The following is a 26,071-nucleotide window of genomic DNA, read 5'->3' on the forward strand; positions in this document are numbered from 1 at the left end:
GAAACTGAATAGTTCAGTGAAACGAGGTTAGTAGCCAGCAGCCTGTTAAGGTTTTGTACAATTCTAGGTTTTTCTAATTTTCCCCTTAAACTTTTTGATTCTTATCATTTAGTTTATTTTTATAAGATAATATTTCTAGTCGATTACTTCTCGTTTCCGGGATTTTCACGGCATTCCATTTGTTTTGTGTAATTTCTCAGTCTTTTTTCTACCACTTTGAAGACTTCGGCAGGTATCCCATCAGGTCCGCTGGCTTTCTGTTTTTTGTTTGGTTAATAGTTGTACACACTTCTTCCAGATTTGCAGTATATAATAATAATAATAATAATAATAATAATAATAATAATAATAATAATATGTTATTGCCTGGGGAGGTCACTTAACGCAGCGATTTGATTTCATTCCATTGCCAACAACATACAGCTGTTAAAGGCACATTACCCCATCAGGGAAACTGCCCCCCCATTGACTCTCCCTCCTTTTCACTTCCTGCCATGTCTTCCGCATTTACCTCTTGTGTTGTTGAGCACAGCTAGCAAGCGGAAAGTGAGGGCTGCGCAGGTCGCAGCGAAGAATCCCCGCCAGTAATCGCGGACGGCAAAGTGGGTGCCCGTGGCCTCCACCCCAAACAGCACTCCTGCGGGGAGAGAGAACTATTGTGAAAAGGGGGGTGGGTGGGATGCGGGGCCGGATTTAAGCATAGCTGTCAAGTGTCCCTTATTTGGCGGGAAAGTCCCTTACCCCAGTGCCGTGTCCCGCTGCTGTCCCTTATTGATGATGTCCCTTAAATTTCCCGGATTTCAAAGGAAGCAGCTCCTCTCCCTCCCTCCCTGCCGCCCGGGGAGGAGGGAGGCTCCAACTGTGTTGCTTGGCTGCGTTGCTCACCCAATAAGGAGTCTGGGAATGACTGGGGAGTGGAGCTTGCATGCCTTGTGCCGATCAAATCGGCCGCCTTGCCTGGGGACTCACCTTTGCTCAGCGCTTCCCAGCGGAGAGGGGACGGTGGTTTCCCTTGCTGCATCCCCTTTGCCGGGTTGCTGCGCTGTGGGAACCACCGCTTGAGGCTTCGTTTGGCTGCTGGTTGACTAAAATCCCTTATTTTGGCTGCTGATCCCTTATTTTCGAGGCCGCTGGTCCCTTATTTTCAAATCTGTAAGTTGACAGCTATGGATTTAGGTTCGATGAGGCCCTGAGCTACTGAAGGTACTGGGGCCCTTTCTATGTCCAGCTGTCCTTTGCCGACAACAAATTGTCCCTGTTTTTTGGGTTGAATATATGCTATATGGTCATTTATGGACCTCATAGGTATCTGAAGCCATTTGCCCATGTTGCCCTGCAACCAGTCCATGCAGAATGTCGGCACCCTATATATAGAAAGGAGCAAACCAGGGATATTTCAGGGAGCAGGCTAGCAGGCGAAGAGTCGGACATGACTAAACAACAACAAGAAGAAGAAGAACATATGCTATATGGTAATTTATGGACCGAATAGGTATCTGAAGCCATTTGCCCATGTTGCCCTGCAACCAGTCCATGAAGAATGTCGGCACCCTATACAGTGGTACCTCGTGTTACATACACTTCAGGTTACAGACTCCGCTAACCCGGAAATAGTGCTTCAGGTTAAGAACTTTGCTTCAGGATGAGAACAGAAATCGGGCTCCGGCGGCGCGGCAGCAGCGGGAAGCTCCATTAACTAAAGTGGTGCTTCAGGTTAAGAACAGTTTCAGGTTAAGTACGGACCTCCGGAACGAATTAAGTACTTAACCTGAAGTACCACTGTGTATAGAAAGGAGCAAACTAGGGATATTTTAGGGAGCAGGCGAGCAGGCAAAGAGCTGGACATGACTAAACAACAACAACATAAGCTATATAGTAATTTATGGACCTCATAGGTATCTCAAGTCAATTGCCCTTGTTGCCACGCAACCAGTCCATTAATATACAAGACGTAACTGGCTGTACTTTTGAATAAATAAGGTATACTATTCATTGCATCAAACTGTAGATTTCAGCGGACTATTGTAACAGTCGCTTCTTAGTGTAACCACTACTATGCTATAAGATCCACTATCCTGTAATATTACATATGGCATGTACAGTTGTTTATGGTTTTTTATATTAATTTTGCTGTAAAAATGTGTGAGATTACGATACTGTATTTATTTGCATTACCTAGAGCCTATTCTACTGATGGAGTCTAGGAATAGACACTTATACAGGTACGGACCTTATGCATGAACTGATTAGAGAACGAACGGATCCACTGGGTCTTCTGCTTTTTCTGTGGAACTTTATGAGACTTCTGTTGAAATCTACAATTTGATACAGTGAATAGTATACCTGATTTATTCAAAAGTACAGCCGGTTACGTCTTGGGTGTTTATTGAGTAATGCACTTAGTTACCTCCCACGGGAGCCACGAAACAGCAAGCCACTCCTGCAGCCGTCCCAGCCACCAGCAGCTCATATTTGCGCCCCGGGTTCTGCAGAGAAGCAATGGAGGATGTGAGATGCCTTGCAAACCACGATTTAGATCACGATTTAAATCACTAGTTAGTAAGACCTGATTTAAATCTCTCTTTTTTTCCTACAGAAAGACTTGTTCTAATAATAATAATAATAATAATAATAATAGATTTTTATTTATACCCCGCCCTTCCCAGTTCAAAAACCGGGTTCAGGGCAGCTAACAACAAATTTAAAACTTTATTATAAAATTATTGCTGGTATAATCTTAGTATTTACAACCAGATGAAGGTTTCATTTTAGGAATAGTCAATTTCCAGAGTAGTTTTTACAGTTATATACAAAAATGTACTTAGTATTTGGTTATACTATTTGGAAATACATAGACAGATAACAATGAAATTATTGTGAAGTTAACTGTTTCTATTTCGACAACGTTTATGCTGTACAGTACTTTATGGGAAGGAGAAAAATAATCATTTTCTGTATAACAATTTAAGCAACTTATTTAACTAAAGCAAGGAGGAAAAATGGGGAGGGATTAAGGGTGATATGTTTCTGGATCAGTCACGAAATAAAAAGACGCCTGCTTCTTGGGAGAAAAGCAATGACAAACCTAGACAGCATCTTAAAAAGCAGAGGCATCACATTGCCAACAAAGGTCCGTATAGTTAAAGCTCTGGTTTTCCCAGTAGTGATGTATGGAAGTGAGAGATGGACCGTAAAGAAGGCTGATGGCCGAAGAATGGATGCTTTTGAATTCTGATGCTGGAGGAGACTCTGGAGAGTCCCATGGACTGCAAGAAGATCCAACCTCTCCATTCTGAAGGAAATCAACCCTGAGTGCTCACTGGGAGGACAGATCCTGAAGCTGAGGCTCCAAGACTTTGGCCACCTCCTGAGAAGAGAAGACTCCCTGGAAAAGACCCTGATGTTGGGAAAGATGGAGGGCGCAAGGAGAAGAGGACGATGGAGGACGAGATGGTGGGACAGTGTTCTCGAAGCGACCAGCATGAGTTTGACCCAACTGCGGGAGGCAGTGGAAGACAGGAGGGCCTGGCGTGCTCTGGTCCAGAGGGTCACGAAGAGGCGGACACGACTAAACGACTAAACAACATATTTCTGGATAATACGTTTGGTTTTAATTTTGAATAAAAAATAAAAATAAAGCAGAGACTTGGTGGCCATCTTTCTCAGAGGCTTTAGCTGAGATTCCTGGATTTTTGGAGGTTAGACTAGATGATCCACCGGGTCCCTTCCAACCGTACAATGCTATGATTGTGTGGTTCCATGTGTGCATTATCAGCGCAGGAAGACCTTCCCCTTTTGTCGGTTTGGGATGGGGCGGCTCAGCGGCACTTACCTCAGCAGAACCTGCAAATCTGACCATGACTTTGCCCAGCATTGAAGCCAGGATGGATGCCATGTGGACAAATGGGCCCTGTGAGAAGAGGAAGGTCAAGGTTATGGGTGCAATCGGGGGCAGAAAGACTCAGGGCACCTGCGTAGCAGCAACTTCGTCACGTTTTAATGCTCAAATTATCTCTCTCGTGACCTCAGGCAGCAGGAAAGCAAGACGCAACACCGATGTACAGTGGTACCTCGGGTTAAGTACTTAATTCGTTCCGGAGGTCCGTTCTTAACCTGAAACTGTTCTTGACCTGAAGCACTACTTTAGCTAATGGGGCCTCCTGCTGCTGCCACGCCGCCGGAGCACGATTTCTGTTCTTATCCTGAAGCAAAGCTCTTAACTGAAGCACTATTTCTGGGTTAGCGGAGTCTGTAACTTGAAGCGTATGTAACCTGAAGCATATGTAACCTGAGGTACCGCTGTATCTTAAAATTGATGAAATAATTCTTGGATGCGTACAGGCGGTGGAATCCACAGCAATGGCCCGCTCTCTCCCTTCTGGGGTTTTCAATTCTTGTCTTATAGAAGAGAGTGCAATTGAAAAATAAATTGGGAACACAGTTGCCTGGATTGTAATCACCCCCTAAGTACAGTGGTACTTTGGTTCTCAAACGCCTTGGTACTCAAACAACTCGGAACCCAAACACTGCAAACCCGGAATAAGTGTTCCGGTTTGCAAACCATTTTCAGAAGCCGAACACGCTCTGTTTTGAGTGCCACACTTCCGTTTTGAGTCTTAACGCTGAGGTCTGCCATTTTGCTATTTATTTTGCATTTTTTATTTTTGCGGCTCTTTTTGTTTTTGTGACTGTGTGGAACCCAGTTCAGCTACCGACTGATTGATTGTGTGACTGCAGTACATTGTTTATTGCTTTCATTTTATGGATCCATGGTCTCCTTAGACAGCAAAATTCTTGTTAAATGGGTGTTTTTGGGGTTGTTTTTAAAAGTCTGGAACGGATTAATCCGTTTTGCATTGCTTTCTATGGGAAAGCGTGCCCTGGTTTTGGAACGCTTTGGTTTTGGAACGAACTTCCGGAACGGATTAAGTTTCAAAACCAAGGTACCACTGTATACAGCTGTCAATCCATACGCGGCATTAAAAAATTATACCTAATTGCTAAAAACCGGGAAAAAAGAAACTGTGCCAACAAAAACGGAACTGGCTAGATTAACAGAGGCAATGAGAGATCACACTAGACAAGAGTTTCAAAAAGCATGGGGAAAATGCAGAGAATATTTCACAAAACAGTCCCCTAAAATGCATACCTGGACTTGTTTTGATTAGTGTCTGCAGGAGACTTTGTGGATATTTAAGTTATAATTAGAAAAATCTGAATAATTCTCCATAAAGGAAACAGTTTATAAGAAGTAGATAAGGAGGCCAGATACAGGATAAAGGAAGTCTTTTATTTGCTTGTTTGTATTGTTGTGTGTTAGGCTCACTGTATGTTATGCTCACATTTAATGAGGGTGGATTTGTGTATTGGGGGTGGGGTGGGGGTTGTGTTATGCTGTAAATAAAATGCCAATAAAATAAAAAATAAAAAATATCCAAAATGTTGGGGGGGTTTTAGTTTCTTTTAAGAAAAAGGGTTAGGCTCTAGTCCTCATGAGACCTGATTTTTAAAGGCTCTTGTATACAGCATGTGCAGCACAGGATGGAAAATGGCGCACAGCACCAGACATATTCAGCACCTGCCCCAAGACTTCCTCCTCTGTCATGCACACAATTCCCTCCTCTTGAACCGGAGGCAGCCGCGCCATTCGAACTCACCACTTTCCCAAGGAAGATGGTGCTCCCAGCCGCTAAGGTGCAAAGCACCCCCACCAACTTGGCCACCAGCGTCCGAAAGGTGAAGAATTCACGCAGCATGACCCCACGGAGAGCCACCTTCAGCTCGGGGATCCCAGAGCCTGTGGGGAAAGAGTCCAGAAAACGCCAATCAGAACCACGAAATCATAGAACTGGAAGGGACCCGAGGGTCATCTAGTCCAACCCCCTGCAACACAAGAATATGATCAATAATAATATGATGATGATAATTTATTATTTATACCCCGCCCATCTGGCTGGGTTTCCACTCTGGCCGGCTTCCAACAAAACATTAAAATACAATAATTCATCAGAATTAAAAGCGTCCCTAAACAGAGCTGCCTTCAGATGTCTTCTAAAAGTAAGATAGTTGTTTACTGACATCTGGTAGGAGGGCGTTCCACAGGGCGGGCGCCAACACCAAGAAGGCCCTCTGCCTGGTTCCCTGTAACCTCACTTCTTGCAGGGAGGGAACTGCCAGAAGGCCCTCGGAGCTGGACCTCAGTGTCCGGGATGGACGATGGGGGTGGAGGCGCTCCTTCAGGTTGTTGCAGGAATTTATGTATAGGTTGGGGGGTGGGTTGCCCCTCCAGCAGATATCCTGCACATGCAGCCCACTACCAAAATCAGCACAATCACTTTTGTGACTTGTCCCCACAAAACACTTCATCACAGTTTCTTCCTGTCTATTCAAAGGGCCTCTGCTGCACGACACCAAATGTAAGAATTCACTGATCAATGTATCTCTGTACTGGCTCACTGGAAAACTTCAGAAATTCATATAGACATGTGAGCTCAGCTACTCAGCAGCCCCTCTGCCTGAGTGATAATCCCTGGCCTCCTGATACCTGAGTGCCAGACAGGTAGCCATTCCAGAAATACCAAACCAAGATGAAGACAAAAGGGTGGGATTAACTTGGCTGGGAAACAGGGAAATGTAAATACCGGTATCTCTTTTGTTACACTTGATGGGTGTTTGGTGGAGGGCAAGGAGAGCCATGGGGCAGGGTCCAGGATGCTCAGATTACGGCCACCAGACCTCCCCTTTCATGATGTAACCGTGATGTATGAGTGATGTAGTTGGGGGGGGGAGGTGTAACATGGGGATTAGGTAAAGGGACCCCTGACCATTAGGTCCAGTCGTGGCCGACTCTGGGGTTGTGGCGCTCATCTCGCTTTACTGGCCGAGGGAGCCGGCGTACAGCTTCCTGGTCATGTGGCCAGCAGGACTAAGCCGCTTCTGGCGAACCAGAGCAGCGCACGGAAACGCCGTTTACCTTCCCACCAGAGCGGTACCTATTTATCTACTTGCACTTTGCCGTGCTCTCGAACTGCTAGGTTGGCAGGAGCTGGGACTGAGCAACGGGAGCTCACCCCGTCACGGGGATTCGAACCGCCGACCTTCTGATCGGCAAGTCCCAGGCTTTGTGGTTTAACCCACAGCACCACCCGCGTCCCTTAACATGGGGATTAGCAGCTAATAAAAGTTTGGGTTCTCTTTTGTTCGGGGCTTCCATCTTGTTCCACCTGGTGGCAGGTGGGAGTCCTGTCGTGACAGTCTTCAATCAAGACCAAGCCTCCTGGCTGCTGTTTTGCTCTGGTATTCCTGGCTGGTGTCCTTGTTTTTTGCCCAAGGGAGCCCTCAGATTTCTCCGTTAACAAGGTATACTGGGCCGAGGCTGTTTAAGGCTTTCAAGGTCAGCACCAACACTACAATTCCATGATAAGTTTGAAGAAAATGTTCCATTTAACATTTGTTTAAAAAACCCGAGGCATTTTTGTTGGGGATTGTAGGGAAAGACCTGCCAAAAAAGTTGAAAAACATCTTCATGTATGCGACAACGGCCGCAAGAGTCCTGGTAGCACAAGAATGGAAGACTGAAGAAACTCCAACTAAAGAATCATGGCAAGAAAAACTGATGGACTATGCAGAACTGGCAAAACTGACATATAAGTAACGGGATAACTGTGACTTTAAAGGTGAATGGGAACCCTTTACAAAGTATCTGAAGACACAACAAAGCGAACTGGACTCCCTGGCAGGTTTTGAATAAACATTCACAAACTTTTTATTGATAATAATCAGCTAAATAGTTGGAGGATCTAGACAACTTTGTAACATGCAGAAAACAGCATTCTTAGAGAAACCAAAGACTGGAACTGCATAGCTGTCAAGCGTCCCTTATTTGGCGGGACAGTCCCTTATCCCAGCGCCATGTCCCGCTGCTGTCCCTTATTGATGATGTCCCTTAAATAAGCTACTGAAGGTAATGGGGCCCTTTCTATGTCCAGCTGTCCTTTGTCAACAACAAATTGTTGCTGTTTTTGTGTGTGTTGAATATATGCTATATGGTAATTTATGGACCTAATAGGTATCTAAAGCCATTTGCATACAACAAAATATGTATTTTATCGAAGTAATTGTTGATCCCTTATTTTGGCTGCTGATCCCTTATTTTCGAGACTGCTGGTCCCTTATTTTCAAACCTGTAAGTTGACAGCTATGGAACTGAGGGAAGTCGGGGGTGGGGTGGGGGTGGGTGGGTTTTGTGTGGGATGGGGGAGGGAGGGAAAATGGGGGGAAACAAGGGTGATGTGTTTTTAGATAATATGTCTTGTTATAATTTTGAATTTAAAAAAACCCCAAACAATTCCATGATAAGTAACTGAGCCACAAATCTGTCTCTTTAGCTGCCTCCACCAACCAAGGCAAGCCCTACTTACCGGCCGCTTGGGGAGAGATGTACTTTGCGGCGGCAGCAGAGACCATCATCAGAACCACGTGGTAGAATGTCCAGGAGAAGAACTGCAGGTAACCGGAGTCCGCCAGCCCGTCGTAAACCCACAGGTGAGCTGCGTGGAGGCAGGAGCCAAACGTCAGTGGTTCAACATCTCATTTAGGCGCCCGGTAGCTGCTTTGAACTACAATTCCCAGCAGCCCTACTTAGGAACACAGGAATCTGCCTTATACTGAATCAGACCCGTGGGTCTGGCCCCCTATTGTCTTTTTATTTACTTAGAAGTTTTTATTTATACATTTCATTAGTTTCACAGTCAATTTAACATTTCAGAGTCTGAATTCCTTCTCCCTCCTTCCACAGCTCCTTAAATTTGTTTTTTTATCTCTTCTGCATATGCAAATTTATTTAATTTTGCTCGTTTATTCATCTGCTTTAAATCTATACTCTTATGAAACTGCAGGTTGTTACAATAATCCCGCCAATGTTTTTTTATCTGTTTGCAATTTATCTGTAAATATTCTATAAACCGTTTCCACTCTTTTATAAAAAGTCTGTTGTCTTGATTTCTTACTCTTCCGGTAAGTTTCGCCATTTCTGCATATCCCATAAGTTTTTGTAGCCATTCTTCCTTCGCTGGAACTTCTTCTTCTTTCCATTTTTGGGCAAGTAACATTCTTGCCGCTGCAGTCACATATATGAATAGATTTCTATACTGTTTAGGTAGTTTTACCCTTATACCGTATTTTTTGCTCTATAAGACTCACTTTTCCCCTCCTAAAAAGTAAGGAGAAATGTGTGTGTGTCTTATGGAGCGAATGCAGGCTGCGCAGCTATCCCAGAAGCCAGAACAGCAAGAGGGATTGCTGCTTTCACTGCACAGCGATCCCTCTTGCTGTTCTGGCTTCTGAGATTCAGAATATTTTTTTTCTCCTCCAAAAACGAGGTGCGTCTTGTGGTCTGGTGCGTCTTATAGAGCAAAAAATACGGTAATTCCCAGAAGTAAACCGTTCCGGTACTTCCTTGTTTCGGCAGGTCCAAAAAACACAACCTGAAGCATCTGTAACCCGAGGTATGAGTGTATTTATGTGCAATACAACAGCGGCTAGGATATTAAAGGCAAAGGTAAAGGGACCCCTGACCATTAGGTCCAGTCGTGGCCGACTCTGGGGTTGCGGCGCTCATCTCGCTTTAATGGCCGAGGGAGCCGGCGTACAGCTTCTGGGTCATGTGGCCAGCAGGACTAAGCCGCTTCTGGCGAACCAGAGCAGCGCACGGAAACGCCATTTACCTTCCCGCCGGAGCGGTACCTATTTATCTACTTGCACTGATGTGCTTTTGAACTGCTAGGTTGGCAGGAGCAGGGACCGAACAAGGGGAGCTCATCCCGTCGCAGGGATTCGAATCGCCGACCTTCTGATGGGCAAACCCAAGAGGCTCTGTGGTTTAACCCACAGCGCCACTCGCGTCCTGGCTAGGATATTACCAGCCCAAAATGGAAAGACAAGAAGATACCAACGAAAGAAGAATGGCAAGAAAAATTGACGGAATACGCTGAAAGGGCAAAATTAACTGGAAAACAAGGACTTAGCAGGGTTTTTCAATCCAGCGGAGGATTGGACGGCAGGAGGGACGCAGCAGCGGAGAGGGCAGAAGGCGGAGAAGCTCACCTTGCTGGAATTTCGAGACAGTGACATCCAGGCCAAAGCTGACCGTCGCCATGCAGATGCCGAGGAGAAACAGGAAGACCCAGTCTTCGCCGAACTTGAGAATCTGAGAGCGGATGCAGAGCCCGAGAGCTGGAAGGAGACAAGAGATCCTGGGGTCTCCCCTCAAGCACAAAACCCCCAATGTGGACCCCCCAACTTTCCCTCCCACGCTGGATAAAGCCCTGCCGAGGATTTAACCCACCACACCATCCTTTCCCCCCCACCTGGCACTCCCAGTTTTGCACAACCTCAGCTAGCGAAGCTGGGAGTTGCAGCTGGGAATCGTAGAATTGCAGAGGTGGAAGGGACCCCCAAAGACATCTATTCTGACCCCCTGGGATGCAGGATCACAGGTGAAGAATCTCTGGCAGGTAGCCATCCTTGTTGTTGTTTTGTCGTTTAGTCGTGTCCGATGGCCAAAGAATTGATGCTTTTTAATTCTGGTGCTGGAGGAGACTCTTGAGAGTCCCATGGACTGCAAGAAGATCAAACCGATCCATTTTTAAGGAAATCAGCCCTGAATGCTCACTGGAAGGACAGATCCTGAAGCTGAGGCTCCAAGACTTTGGCCACCGCATGAGAAGAGAAGACTCCCTAGAAAAGACCCTGATGTTGGGAAAGATGGAGGGCAGAAGGAGAAGGGGACGACAGAGGACGAGATGGTGGGACAGTGTTCTCGAAGGTACCAGCATGAGTTTGACCAAACAGCAGGAGACAGTGGAAGGCAGGAATACCTGGCGTGCTCTGGTCCAGGGGGTCACGAAGAGTCGGACACGACTAAACGACTAAACAACAACAACAACATGACTTCCCTTGATCAGGTCACTAGACTTTTCTTGTCGCTGAGCTACGGCCAAATCTCCTAGCAAGAGAACAAGATTCTAGTCCTCACTGTCCTGAGCAAAGGGCTGGATTAAATGACTAAACAACAAGACCCCCTAGATCCTTTTCACATGCAACTCACATCAGCCTCAGCCAGCGCGCCTGGCTGTTGAGTCCAAATCGTCTCGGGTCTCCAACTGTTTTTGGACTACAACTCCCATCACCCCTAGCCAGCTGGACCAGTGGTCAGGGATTATGGGAATGGTAGTCCAAAAACAGCTGGAAACCCAAGTCTGGAGAGTGACAGGTTGAAACTCCGAAGGCATGGCTTAGCTTACCTTCCACCCCCAAAGTAGCCCCCCCAAGCTGGCCATTTCCACGCCCCCCAACCCCACAAGCCTTGCCCGTGGCTCCTCTTACGTTTCAAAGCCCCCCGAATCCTCTGGGAACATCGCTTTGCAGGCTCCCTTTCCTTCCAGACCTTCTCCAATGACTCCTCCAAGGGCTCCTTCTCAGCTTCCCCTGGGGGGGTCTGCCCTTGGGGTCCGAATTCGGGGTCCTTGTCCTTAGGGCCTCTCTTCCTGCAGTTCCAGAGCCCCATGGTGCAAGCGGGGCTCTCTCCCTGCCCCCCTGGTTATAAAGCACCAGCCATTGGGGGGAAGAGGGGCTGGGTCAGCACTGCGTGGGGCGGGGCGGACAACGACCCACCTGTACGGCTGGTCAGATCTGCTCCTGGGCGGGGAGGACAGGTGACCAGAGACGGACAGGTGGAAACAGAGAGGAGGGGGGGCAGCCAGCATCGATCAAAGGGATGGAGCGACAAAGGGAAGCAGCAAGGCTTGGGACTGTTTTTTAGCTTAGAGAAATGGTAAGAAGTTTATAAAAAATATATATTTCTGGAATGGACAGACAAAATCGAGAGGCTCCCCTGTAACTTGCGGAAATCCCGCAAATTCAGGACAGATAAAACGGCAGTCCTTTTTTTAAATTATTGGCTATTTTCACATAACAAATTATTCCAACAATTGTATTTCCCCCCTCCCACCCCCACATACCCCCCCCGCACGACTTCCCTCAGTTCCTCTTTCTGATTTATTAACACATATTGTTCTCCGCCTGTTATAAAAATGTAAAAATCTCTAAGTTATCCGTCTATTATATTAACAAACAAATTTGTGTCTGTTTATTCAAAACCTGCCAAGGAGTCCCAATTTGTTTTGTTGTTTCTTTACGTACTTTGTAAAAGGTTCCCATTCTTCTTTGAAATCACAGTTGTCCTTTGTGTGTAAATTTTGTCGGTTCCACGTAGTCCATCAATTTCTCTTCCCATTGTTCTTTAGTTGGGGTTTCTTCATTCTTCCATCCTTGTGCTATTAAGACTGTTGTCGCATACATAAATATGTTCTTCGTTTTCCTCGGCAGGTCTTTTCCTACAATCCCTAACAAAGATGCTTCAGGCTTTTTTTACAAATGTTAATTTGAACATTTTCTTCAACTCATTATATATCATTTCCCAATTTTTTAAAATTTATCTGCAATCCCACCACATCCTTCTTCATGCAGCACATAAACTGCGGAACTCCCTGCCACAGGAACTGACAGCCACCAACTCAGATGGCTTTAAAAGAGGACTGGGCAAATCCATGGTGGAGAAGAGGGCTATCGATGGTTGACAGAGGGTCCTGATCCTATGCACCCTTCTTGCGCCAGGGAGGAGAAGGCAATTTATGGAGAATGAAGGCATGGCGGCTGTGCTCTGCCCTCCACAGCTGGGAGGCTGCAAAGCTTCTGAATCTCAGTTGTGGGGAACCACAGGAAGGGAGCGGGCTCGGGTTCGAATCCCGCTTGCTGGTTTCCCATTGGGGCATATGGCTGGCCCCTGTAAGGACAGGATGCTGAGGTAGGTGGGCCCTTGGGCCCTGATCCAGCTATAAGGCGCTCCTTCTGTGAAAGAGAGAGAAAAAGCCGTGGGACAGTGCGGTGTAGTGGTTAGAGCAGTGGTTCCCAACCAGACTTGCGAGTTGCTTGTTCTCTCCTGGTGGAAAGTCCCCAAAACTGGGGTGTGAACAGACTGAAGATAGGGCATTCCTTCCACTGTGAGTTGAGGAACAGAGTGTATTGAGCTGGGTGGGGGAGACACCCGAATTTTCCATGGAAAAATCTCACAGCACACACCCGCCTGGACCTGTATATGGAGAGATGACTTTTCCACCCAGCAAGATAATCCCTTTGGGCACCAGTAATAAACTAAAGTCTGCCCTTCTTCCCTTATGGGGGACACAAGAACCCTTATAGAGTCCTTTGCAGGTTCTCCATCGGTCGGAGAAAAGAACAGAGGCCAACCAGAGAATATTGAGAAGCAAAGCAGCTAGTAAGCCTGATCTTTATTGAATTGTTTCAACAGGGTGCCCCCTTCACATGCAGGAGGAGGACCCCGAACCCAGGTGTGCCTGCCCTTATATAGACATTTTAAATTGCCTGCCCTGGAGTCCAAGACCACCCCCAGAAACATCATACCTACATCGCAGAAAGGAGTGGTCTACAGCAGAAATCTGAGTGCGTTGTTTATCTCCTGTCTGGCAGGTTACCTATTAATGCTCACTTGATTAGATACCCTGAGGAGCCTGGCCAGTCTTTTGTAATGACAAATCCTTAGTTCCTGAGCCAGGTCACAGGCTCACACCCTATTCATACACAGACAGACATACCCTTCAGACAGGATTTGTGAACAGAAAAGACAATGGGGAGGCTTTTCCATTTTCCTTCGACCTTGCAGAGAAATATTTGAGGTCAGTTTGGGAGGGACAAAATGGTTTCAGGACTTTTTCTGTGGGGTTTCAGACATGTGGTTTATATATGCAGTTATGAACATATATATATATATATATGTGTGTGTGTGTGTGTGTGTGTGGTAACGGTAAAGATCCTGAAGCTGAGGCTCCAAGACTTTGGCCACCTCATGAGAAGAGAAGACTCACTGGAAAAGACCCTGATGTTGGGAAAGATGGAGGGCACAAGGAGAAGGGGAAGACGGAGGACGAGATGGTGGGACAGTGTTCTGGAAGCGACCAGGATGAGTTTGACCAAACTGCGGGAGGCAGTAGAAGACAGGAGTGCCTGGCGTGCTCTGGTCCAGGGGGTCACGAAGAGGCGGACACCACTAAACAACGACAAATATATTTATATATAAATATATATAAATTATAAATATATATATATAAATATGTTGTTGTTTAGTCTTTTAGTTCGTGACCCCCTGGACCAGAGCACGCTAGGCCCTCCTGTCTTCTACTGCCTCCCGCAGTTGGGTCAAACTCATGCTGGTCTCTTCGCGAACACTGTCCCACCATCTTGTCCTCCGTCATCCCCTTCTCCTTCTGCCCTCCATCTTTCCCAACATCAGGGTCTTTTCCAGGGAGTCTTCTCTTCTCATGAGGTGGCCAAAGTCTTGGAGCCTCAGCTTCAGGATCTGTCCTTCCAGTGAGCACTCAGGGCTGATTTCCTTCAGAATGGAGAGGTCGGATCTTCTTGCAGTCCATGGGACTCTCCAGAGTCTCCTCCAGCACCATAATTCAAAAGCATCCATTCTCCGGCGATCAGTCTTCTTGACGGTCCAGCTCTCACTTCCATACATCACTACTGGGAAAACCAGAGCTTTAACTATACGGACCTTTGTTGGCAAGGTGATATCTCTGCTTTTTAAGATGCCATCTAGGTATCTTAAATATATATATATATATATATATATATATATATATATATATGCAGGTTTTGGTGTCCTCGGGTGTCTTCCCGTGTAAAAGTTGGGGTGTCTAGGCGACGTTTCGACTCAAACACTGAGATCCTGCTCTGTTCCAGTAACAAGAAGCCGAAAGCACCAGCCTGAAGATGACGAGTGAGACCTCGTCGAAACGTCGCCTAGACACCCCAACTTTTACACGGGAAGACACCCGAGGACACCAAAACCTGCATTCCTGTACCCGTGAAAATCTACGAAAGCATATATATATATATATATATATATATATATATATATATATATATATATATAATATATATTTAAGATACCTAGGTGGCATATATATATATCTATATATAATATATAGATATATATATATAATATATTTAATATATGTGTGTGTGTGTATATATATATATATATATATATTTACACACATATATTTAATATAGTTATATTAAATATATATATGTGTGTAAATATATATATATATAAATACATATATATATTTAATATAACTATATATATATATAACTATATATGCAGGTTTTGGTGTCCTCGGGTGTCTTCCCGTGTAAAAGTTGGGGTGTCTAGGCTGGTGCTTTCGGCTTCTTGTTACTGGAACAGAGCAGGATCTCAGTGTTTGAGTTCCTATAAATACTGTTGAGGGGGTGTGGTGTATAGCCTCCAATGTTCTGGGCAGAGAGGAAGTTCCCAGGCTAGTGTGCCTTTTCTTCTTTTGTTCCTTAATTACTTGAGGGATATCTTGAGTGATTTCTTGTATAGGGGCGAGCTGTGGTTTTGTGGCCTGTGTCAGCCAGATCTGTGTAGGGATTGCAGGGGGGTGCAGCTATACACGAAGCCAAGCCAGAGCACAACTAAGTGCAGTACAGCCATCTTCTCAGAAAAACTCTTCACAAAGTTCAAGAGGTCAAGACACAAAGACTTTAGCAACTAATCCACACCTAATGACCCACCTAAGTGGTACTCAGGATATCACTCAAGAAATCACTCAGGATATCCCTCAAGTAATTAAGGAACAAAAGAAGAAAAGGCACACTAGCCTGGGAACTTCCTCTCTGCCCAGAACATTGGAGGCTATACACCACACCCCCTCAACAGTATTTATAGGAACTCAAACACTGAGATCCTGCTCTGTTCCAGTAACAAGAAGCCGAAAGCACCAGCCTGAAGATGACGAGTGAGACCTCGTCGAAACGTCGCCTAGACACCCCAACTTTTACACGGGAAGACACCCGAGGACACCAAAACCTGCATTCCTGTACCCGTGAAAATCTACGAAAGCATATATATATATATATATATATATATATATATATATATATATATTAATATAACTATATTAAATATATATATTTAAGATACCTAGGCGGCATATATATATATATATATACATATACATATATATTTAAGGGGGGAAATGCGCCATAAAATAAGCAAGGCCTCTCTTCTTTTTGCATGAACTCCTTTTGTTCCCCGACCGCAGCGACGGATCTTTCCAAAACGGCAAAAAAAAAAATTAATTCTTAGTTTGGGGTCGGATATCACCCTCCGCGAGTCGCGCGCCCCGCGTATCTATCTATCCGAAAGTGTAAGTGCGGATCTTTTCCCCGGCGCGCCTCCTCCCCGGGACGTTCCATCGCTGTATGAACGTTCCACGCGAGCGTTCCAAGCGGAAACCGGAAGCGTGCGGAGAAAGCGAGAGCGTGCGCGTGCTTGTGCGCGCGCCTGCTCTGTTCCCTCCTGCAGCTGCCTCGTTGGGGAGACCTGCTTGGAAAGGTGGGGAAAGGGTGCAAAGGAGGAGGGAGGGGAGGGGAGGAAGGAAGGGGGCGCAGGGTGGGGTGCAAAAAGAGGGGTGCGCGCAGAGATGTGGGGCGCGCGAGGTTTCTGGGTGCAGAAGGAATAATTGTGGTTTGCAGCAAGGGGGAGGGATTGAGGACCTCATCACATTTGCAACATGCATTGCTCATTAACGCGCTTGCAAGGAACCGATGTCCTTTGGAACTCCCTGCCACTGATTTTTTTTAGGCAGGCGCCTTCACCCTGCTGCTGACTAAGGTCAAACCTTTTATATTTTATTATTCGGTTTATAACCCAGCTTTTCCCTCCAAAGAACTCAAGACGGCATGCCTGGTTCTCCTGCCCCCCCCTCCCAATTTTATCCCCATTTAACAACCTTATGCTGAAAGCTCCCTTAGACACAAAGAGGCTTACTTCTGAGTAAATGGTTGCCATTAATTTGATTTTAGAATGCATTTCAATTAATTGATTGTGATTTTATGTAAACGTGTGTTATTTTTACTGTTGTTAGCCGCTCTGAGCCCGGCTTCAGCTGGGGAGGGCGGGATATAAATAAATTTTTTATTACTATTATTATTATTAATTGTGGTAATAAATAATGTCAGGGGGAAATAATAAGAAAGTTCAGTCTTGTAAGGTAAAGGTAAAGGGACCCCTGACCATTAGGTCCAGTCGTGACCAGCTCTGGGGTTGTGGCGCTCATCTCGCTTTCAGGCCGAGGGAGCCGGCGTTTGTCTGCAGTTTTTCTGGGTCATGTGGCCAGCATGACTAAGCCGCTTCTGGCAAAACCAGAGCAGCGCATGGAAACGCCGTTTACCTTCCCGCCAGAGTGGTACCTATTTATCTACTTGCACTTTGACGTGCTTTCGAACTGCTAGGTGGGCAGGAGCAGGGACCGAGCAACGGGAGCTCACCCCGTCATTGCGGGGATTCGAACCGCCGACCTTCTGATCTTTATTGTGCGTATATTCTCCCCCCTTTTTTTCTCCAGGGAGTTTGGGGTGGTGTGTATGCGGGTCTCCCCCTCCTCCATTAATCTCTGCAACATCCCTCTGAGGCGGGGTAGGCAGAGAGGAAGCAGTGACTGACCGCAAAGGTCACACCCAGTGATCTTTCGAATGCTGGATTCGAACCCTGGTCCCTCCCAGGTCCAGTGGTTCTCAAAAGGTTTGGCGTGCGGCTTTTTATAAGTGCTGTAAGGCTCCCAGAGCGGCTGGGGAAACCCAGCCAGATGGACAGGGTATAAATAAATAATAAAATTATTATTATTATTATTATTATTATTATTATTATTATTATTATTATTTGCATAATGGGTAGATAACTTTTCAAAATGAGACAAAGAGCAAGGCTTCTTAGTGTTGATGAGGAGATGAGAATTTGCTAGTCTCAAATTAGACCTAATATAAATATAATATACCTGGCAAAAGCAAGCTCACACCCCTCATCGAGTTTGCATGCATACATACGTAAGAAGCGCGTGTATAATTATATTTTTTTCTTTATACTGTATTAGTTGAATATAAGAACAACGTATAATCAAACACAAGCAATCAAATACAGTTTTCCCCTAGGTAAAGGGATCACTGACCATTAGGTCCAGTCGTGACCGACTCTGGGGTTGTGGCGCTCATCTCTTTCTTGGCCGAGGGAGCCGGCGTACAGCTTCTGGGTCATGTGGCCAGCAGGACTAAGCCGCTTCTGGCGAACCAGAGCAGCGCACGGAAACGCCGTTTACCTTCCCGCCAGAGCGGTACCTATTGATCTACTTGCACTTTGACATGCTTTCAAACTGCTAGGTTGGCAGGAGCAGGGACCGAGCAACGGGAGCTCACCCCATTGCGGGGATTCGAACCGCCGACCTTCTGATCGGCAAGTCCCAGGCTCTGTGGTTTAACTCACAGCACCACCCGCGTCCTAGTTTTCCCCTACCCCCCCCAAAAAAAACCAGCCCCAACTACGTCCAAGTAATTACATTAGTTATATAATCAAATAAAAAATTATTTCTACAGTTGCTGGTTTAAAAAATTATCATTCCACATGTATTTTGTTCTTATATAGCTGCATTATATTATACTTTTCGGATGTTCCACAATAATATTATAATGCAGTTGTGTTCTGTGTGATAAGCACAGCAGGGACTTGTTTATTTCCCCATGTGTTCCTTATCCGTTGAAAAAAAACCTCTGTGATTTTTATTCTGAAAGTGGCCTGGAGAAAAAAGTTTGAGACCACTGTCCTAGTCCCAACGCTAACCACTATACCTCCCTTTTTTAAAAAATAATAATACATTTTTATTAATTTTAACATACAAATTATAAAACGTACCACACAAATTATTACAAATACACTTTTTTTGGACTTCCATCAGCACCTCCGATGATCTTCCGTCTTAACCTCTTTTTCTGCATTACTTAATTTTATATTGTCTTTACCTCTCTGAACATATCATCTCCCCTTTTCCATTTTTACAATATTTCCAACAATTCTCCTCACAGAACTTCTTGCAAACCTGCAAACGTCGTCTGATCATCACAAGTACTTTTCATATAGTTCGTAAATTTACTCCCGTCTTCGGTAAATTTCTGGTCCCGCCGGTTTCGGATCCTTCCTGTTACTTTGTCTAATTCTGCATAGTCCATCAACTTCATCCTCCATTCTTCAATTGTTGGCAATTCTTCTTGCTTCCATTTCTGGGCTAATAGTATTCTGGCTGCTGTTACTGCGTATAAAAAAAGCTTACATTCTTTTCTATTTATATCACTTCCCACCATTCCCCAATAGAAATGCTTCTGGTTTCTTTGTAAATGTATATTTCAACACTTTTTTCATCTCATTATATATACCCAAAAACATTTCACCTTTTTACATTCCCAGCACATGTGATAGAATGTTCCCTCTTTTTCTTTACATTTCCAACATGGATTGCTAGTTTTATACATTTTCGCTAACTTAACAGGAGTGATATACCATCTATACATCATTTTCATCACATTTTCTTTTAATGCATTACATGCAGTAAACTTTAAACCTTCTTTCCATAATTTCACCCAGTCACTCAGTTGTATATTATATCCTTTTTTAAAAAAAAAGTTTTTTATTAAGTTTTTCAAAAGTTATATACAAACGAAACATAACAATAATAAAAAACAGACAAAAATAAAAAACAAGTATAGTTTCAATCCCTTTTTTTCTTATAACTTACTTTCCCGACTTCCTCGTATATCCCCTCTCTGAATTCCCATTTCTATTTTATTATTTCAGCAAATCCTTTCCCTTAATTTTCATTTAATTTTTGGCCTTTCTTTTCTTTTTACTTATCCATTACGGCTGGAAACCACATAATTTCTAAACCAACGCCATTCTAACATTCATAAATTTTGCAATATTTCTTGAGATAGTCCTTAAATTTCTTCCAATCTTCTTCCGCTGTCTCTCTCCCCTGGTCTCGGATTCTGCTAGTCATTTCTGCCGGTCCCATGTAGTCTTATCACCTTCATCTGCCATTCTTCCAAGGTGGGTAGATCTTGTGTCTTCCAATACTTTGCGATAAGTATTCTTGCTGCTGTTGTGGCATACATAAAAAATGTTCTATCCTTCTTTGGCACCAATTGGCCGACAATACCCAAGAGAAAGGCCTCTGGTTTCTTTAGAAAGGTATATTTAAATACCTTTTTCAGTTCATTATATATCATTTCCCAGAACGCCTTAATCTTTGGGCATGTCCACCAAAGGTGAAAGAAAGTACCTTCATTTTCTTTACATTTCCAACATTTATTATCAGGCAAGTGGTAAATTTTTGCAAGCTTGACTGGGGTCATGTACCACCTGTAAATCATTTTCATAATATTTTCAGTTGTATATTATATCCTAACCACTATACCTCCGACCCATCGCCTCTCTCTTCCCCAGGACCGCATGTCTGAGCCGGGCCCCCCCACGCAGACGGAGTACGCCCTGCGCCGGCGCTTGCCGCGCCGCCTCCCTCGCCGGCGCAGCGACATCTACATCAACATGAAGACGGATTTCAAAGCGCAGCTGAGCCGCTGCCAGAAACTGCTGGCACCTGGCAGCGGCTGTCCTGAAATCTGCATTCACGGACTGGGATTGGCCATCAATCGCGCCATCAACATCGCCCTGCAACTAGAGGCCACTGGCTCCGGGTCCCTGTGCTTGGCTGCCAACACGTCCACCGTGGAGCTGGCCGACGTGGCCGAGCCGGAAGGAGACAGCGACGAGCCGCTGGCCAGGACCCGGAACAACTCCGCCATCCACATCCGGGTCTGTCGCGTCGCCCCGGAGTAGCCGCCGGTGGAAACCTCGGTGTCCCTGGGTGAGGAGGAGCGTCTTTGCTTCCAGAAAACGACTCGCTCGAATCCCGGGGTCCTGTGTTGTGTAGGAGTGACCGGGCGAGTGGGCGATCCCCGCCTTTCCAAAGTGGTTTAGTCTTTGCTGGCTGGACTGGGCACGAGGTTTGCAGTTTCTCGGTGCACGCACAGTTCTCCATTTCGTGTGACAAAACGCCAGCGCTGAATTAGAGGCTCGTTTCTCCCCCTTTTCTGGCTAAATTGGAACACTATTCTCCAGGACTAATGTTGCTGGTCTTGGCCGTGTGTGGACTTCTCTATGGGAATCGGAACCACCCTACAGCAGAAGTGGGACCTGCAGTGGACGCAGTCGGTTTTCCCCCTGGCCTGAAAACCAAATTGTTACCTAAGTGGGGCTTGCATTTTCATTTGATCGCAAGAAGGATCCTTTGCAGGTTGACTTCCTTAATGCTGTGACGACTGCAGGGTGTTGCTTCCGAACGTTTCATTGTGTATGTGTGTCTTGTTGCATTTTGGAGTGTGTTTTTTGCTTGGATCTGGGGAATAAATCCTTGTTTTACCAGGAGGGAGAGAAGAGAGCCTTTTCTCAGTTTTTCAAGGGGCACTGGGCAAGGTAAGATTGCATTATTTCACAAAACGTAGAGGCCTCAATCGAAGCAGAAAGATCTCTTGAGTGTTTTGCGTAAAATGCTTATAAGAACAGACGAACCCCCCAAAATCAACAAGATTCAAAAACGGCACCATGGGGTCCAGCACCACATGGCCAACCTGTGGGAAACCAGCCAGCAGGATTCGAACACAGGAGCAACATTCTCCCCTCCTGTGATTCCCAGCCCAGCAACCAGCATTCAGAAGTATCAGAGTATAGCCATTGTGGCTAGTAGCTCCTGATATAGGGTTGCCATACACCCAAAATTTCCTAGACATATCCGCAATACTGTTTTCAGCAGAAGCATCTGGATGAAAATCAGCCAAATGTCTGGGAAAATCCGGACGGTATGGCAGCCCATGGCCGCAGTGCCGATTTTGCTGGTTTCCCCTTAAAATAGCTCAAAAACGGCATTTTTTGTGTGATTTTGCCCCAAAAGAGCTTTGGGCAAAACTAAAAAAACCAAACCCTTTCTGTCCAGATTTTCACTGTTTGAAATATGGCAGTCCTACGCTGATAGACCTCTCCTCCATGAATTTGCCCGGTCCGAATTGGTGGCCATCTCTGCCTCTTTGGGAAGGAGTTCTGTAGCTTTAACTATGCTCTGCGGGAAGAAGGACTTCCCATCCTGAAAAATAATAATAATAATAATAATAATAATAATAATAATAATAATAATAATTTATTTGTACCTGGCCCATCTTGCTGGGTTTCCCCAGCCACGCTGGGCAGCTTCCAACAAAGATGAAAAATATATGAAAATGTCACACCTAAAAACTTCCCTAAACAGGGCTGCCTTCAGATGTCTTCTAAATGTCAGGTGGTTATTTTTCTCTTTGACATCTGATGGGAGGGCGTTCCATAGGGCGGGCGCCACCACCGAAAAGGCCCTCTGCCTGGTTCCCTGTACCCTCACTTCTCGCAATTAGGGAACCGCCAGAAGGCCCTCGAAGCTGGACCTCAGTGTCTGGGCAGAATGATGGGGGTGGAGACGCTCCTTCAGGTCTACTGGGCCTTTGAGGCCGTTTAGGGCTTTCAAGGCCAGCCCCAACGCTTTGAATTGTGCTGAATCTCCCAACATTCAGCTTCATTGGACTTCCACGAGTTCTACTGGGATGAGAAGGGGAGGAAAACTTTTCTCTGTCCAATTTCTCCATGCCAAGCTCGATGTTATAAACTTCCATCGTGTCGCCTCCTGCTCACCTCCTCTCTAAAGTAAAAGGTCCCAAATGGTGCAATCTTTCCTCCGTAAGGTATCTTTCCATCCACTAAATCAATCACGATGGGGCTGATATGGAAGGTGTATTCCAAAATCTCTGCTCTCATGAGCCTGACTGACCAGCAGGCGCTTTTCATCCTCCCTCTGACTTGTGGTTACGGTTTTGTAAAAGATTCTGTAGTGGCTTTGGCATTTTGCCAGTCCATGGAGGCGCAGGTTAATTCTGCGTCCAGGGCAGCTCCATCTGGTACGCAGGATGAGACCCTCCCTGCCCGCAGACTGTCTCGCTAGAGTGACGCATGCTCGAGTTATCTCTCGCTTGGACTACTGCAATGCGCTCTACGTGGGGCTACCTTTGAAGGTGACCCGGAAACTACAACTAATCCAGAATTCAGCAGCCAGACTGGGGACTGGGAGCGGCCGCCAAGACCACATAACACCAGTCCTGAAAGACCTCCATTGGCTCCCAGGACGTTTCCGAGCACAATTCAAAGTGTTGGTGCTGACCTTTAAAGCCCTAAACGGCCTCGGTCCAGTATACCTGAAGGAGCGTCTCCACCCCCATCGTCCAGCCCGGATACTGAGGTCCAGCGCCGAGGGCCTTCTGGTGGTTCCCTCCCTGCGATAAGTGAGGTTGCAGGGAACCAGGCAGAGGGCCTTTTCGGTGGTGGCGCCTGCCCTTTAGAAAGCCCTCCCGTCAGATGTCAAGGCAATAAGCAACTATTTTACTTTTAAAAGACAACTGAAGGCGGCTCTGTTTAGGGAAGTTTTTAATGTTTGATGCTGTATTGTTTTTAATATTCGGTTGGAAGCTGCCCAGAGTGCCTGGGGAAACCCAGCCAGATGAGTGGGGTATAAGTAATAATAATAATAATAATTAATAACTTTTATTTATACCCTGCCCTCCCCCGCCAAAACTGGGCTCAGGGCGGCTAACAACTGATATAAAAACAAATTGATTGAAATACAACTTAAAAACAAGATTAAAATACAACATTGAAATGCAGCCTCATTTCAATGGAAACTCATTATTATTATTATTATTATTATTATTATTATTATTATTATTATTGCTGCTGTTTCAGCTCCATTCTGCTCTGGAGATATTCTCTCTCTCTCTGGGCAGGGAGAGCTCTTTACTCAAAGGTGGTGTGACGTCAGAACTCCATGCAAAGCTGCCTCGCCTCCCTCGACTTGAGCCCAGAGGTGGTTACGTAACCTCACAGACAACAATGGCAGCTGGCACCCCTCCAGGGAGGTCCCAATAAACAGTGAGGCGGCCGTGACAGGAAGGACTTCTGGGATGGAGTCCTCCTCATTGTTTGCGTCCAGCAGGCCTCCAGGAAGATCAACACAGCACAACCCACGGGCCAAAAACGAGGGTTTGTTGTCTCTAGCAAGCAGCTTGGATCCTTGCCACCCATATTGACCTCCGCTTGAGGCTACAGCTGCAAAAAGGTTCAGCCTCAAGCAGATGGGAACATCGCTGATTTTGTGTGGGTTAGGTGTTGCAGAGCCCCAGGGAGGCATCATTGCAACGTCTCCTTGTTTGGTTCCCCAACCCGGTGCCCTCCAGGAGCTTTGGACCACAGCTTGGGGCTCAGGGAGTGCAGCAGTGCTGCCTGGAGCCGTCTCTGCCCTGTATCTTCCAACACCCAGCTCCACTGGATGTCCACAAGGGGAAGAAAAACGTTCCATTCACTGTCTTTTATCATTGTTCCCCCTCATTCTCCTATTCCTGCTATGGATCCCAGTATGTTTCCAAGCACAATTCAAAGTGACCTTTAAAGCCCTAAACGGCCTCGGTCCTGTATACCTGAAGGAGCGTCTCCACCCCCATCGTCCAGCCCGGACACTGAGGTCCAGCTCCGAGGGCCTTCTGGCAGCTCCCTCACTGCAAGAAGTGAGGTTGCAGGGAACCAGGCAGAGGGCCTTCTCGGTGGTGGCGCCTGCCCCGTGGAACACCCTCCCAGCAGATGTCAAGGCAATAAACAACTACAGTGGTACCTCGGGTTACATACGCTTCAGGTTACAGACGCTTCAGGTTACAGACTCCACTAACCCAGAAATAGTAATCTCGGGTTAAGAACTTTGCTTCAGGATGAGAACAGTTTCAGGTTAAGAACGGACCTCCGTAACAAATTAAGTATGTAACCAGAGGTACCACTGTATTTTACTCTTAAAAGACACCTGTTTAGGAAAGTTTTTAATATCTGACGCTGTATTGTTTTTCATATTTGGTTGGAAGCTGCCCAGAGTGGCTGGGGAGACCCAGTCAAATGGGTGGGGTATAAATAAATTATTATTATTATTATTGTTATTATTATTCTAGAAACAAAAACCCCCAACCTTCCTTCATAGGGGAGTCTCCCCATCTCTTCTTTAGTGATCAGAATTGCCCCTTCCAGCTCTAAATAGCTGCAGAAAATGGGCAGGGGGAGAGAATATCCTATTTATCCCCCCTGATGTCGAGCGATGGTGAAGCTGTGTTTGGACAGCTCAGGAACATCCAGGCTAGCAGACGCTCCTTTCTTGTCTGCTAGCCTGGATGTTCCTGAGTTGTCCAAAGGGCAATGAATTTTGCAAAATGGGGGTTCTGCCAGTCACTGCTGTTCTTTTATTGATTTGGGGGGGCTTCGGGGGGGCAAGAGATCTATCTTTGGAGCCCTCCAGCCTCCACCCTTCAACCCAGAGAGAGTCTCTGCTGTCCTGTCGTCGCAGCTGTGTGTTGGGAGACGGCTTATCGGGACCGGGCCGGAAATAACTCTTTTTCCACCACCGCCCCGCTGGCATTCTCACGCTGCCTAACAAGAGTCAGGGCGCCTGCGTTAACCCCGGACGCAAGCTGCTGATAAGACAGGGTTGGCACTCCTGTGAGGCTGTGGGGCTCCCGACTCTTGTCATCCCCAGCGAGATCCGGAGAGCACCGGGTTGGGGAACACTCCTCTAGCCAGACACCTGATTCCTTCTGCAGCTTCTTGCAAGATGTGAAACCCAGACGCACACCGATAGCACTTTTTTAGACCGTATCCACAATTCGTTCTTGAACTGGATTCTGAATATGAAGCTGCATGTGGGAAGATTCAGAAAAGAGAAAATCAAGTCATAATAATAATAATAATAATAATAATAATAATAATAATAATAATAATAATATAATTTATATCCCACCCTCCCCAGCCGAAGCCGGGCTCAGAGCGGCTAACAACAATAAAATGATGGACATTATAAAATCATTTCATTATAAAATTAATTCAAATCAGATGAATGGCAACCAATTGGGCTAGGGTTCTGTGAGGATTGCCAAAGGAGGGGATCAGGCTGTGCTCTGGCCAAAGGAATGGTGGAAC

The 26,071-nt window shown here is 45.9% G+C and overlaps 2 protein-coding genes across 3 annotated transcripts in view; one reads left to right on the top strand and one right to left on the bottom strand.

Moving 5' to 3' along the window:
- The window catches only part of LOC309355708 (chloride channel protein ClC-Kb-like), a 30,032-nt gene extending 18,297 nt beyond the window's left edge, over positions 1-11,735 (bottom strand). The window contains exons 1-7 of one of the 2 annotated variants that reach the window (XM_081886769.1): positions 11,386-11,735; positions 10,105-10,233; positions 8,421-8,549; positions 5,658-5,797; positions 3,833-3,910; positions 2,408-2,486; positions 512-637 (exon numbers count right to left, since the gene is read on the bottom strand). In XM_081886769.1, the coding sequence (XP_081742895.1) occupies positions 512-637; positions 2,408-2,486; positions 3,833-3,910; positions 5,658-5,797; positions 8,421-8,549; positions 10,105-10,233; positions 11,386-11,566 (862 nt within the window). In that variant the 5' untranslated portion in view covers positions 11,567-11,735. The remainder of the gene's footprint in view (positions 1-511; positions 638-2,407; positions 2,487-3,832; positions 3,911-5,657; positions 5,798-8,420; positions 8,550-10,104; positions 10,234-11,385) is intronic. The other variant, XM_081886770.1, reaches the window with a different exon arrangement.
- Positions 11,736-16,403: 4,668 nt separating this feature from the next.
- Positions 16,404-21,427, top strand: POP7 (POP7 homolog, ribonuclease P/MRP subunit). The gene is made up of 2 exons (XM_081887115.1): positions 16,404-16,504; positions 20,438-21,427. Exon 2 carries the CDS (start codon positions 20,444-20,446, stop codon positions 20,828-20,830), a length of 387 nt encoding a protein of 128 aa, XP_081743241.1. The 5' UTR covers positions 16,404-16,504; positions 20,438-20,443; the 3' UTR covers positions 20,831-21,427.
- Positions 21,428-26,071: the final 4,644 nt, after the last annotated feature.

This window comes from Podarcis melisellensis (genome assembly GCF_964234715.1).
Source record: "Podarcis melisellensis genome assembly, chromosome: 13".
Taxonomy (NCBI): domain Eukaryota; kingdom Metazoa; phylum Chordata; class Lepidosauria; order Squamata; family Lacertidae; genus Podarcis; species Podarcis melisellensis.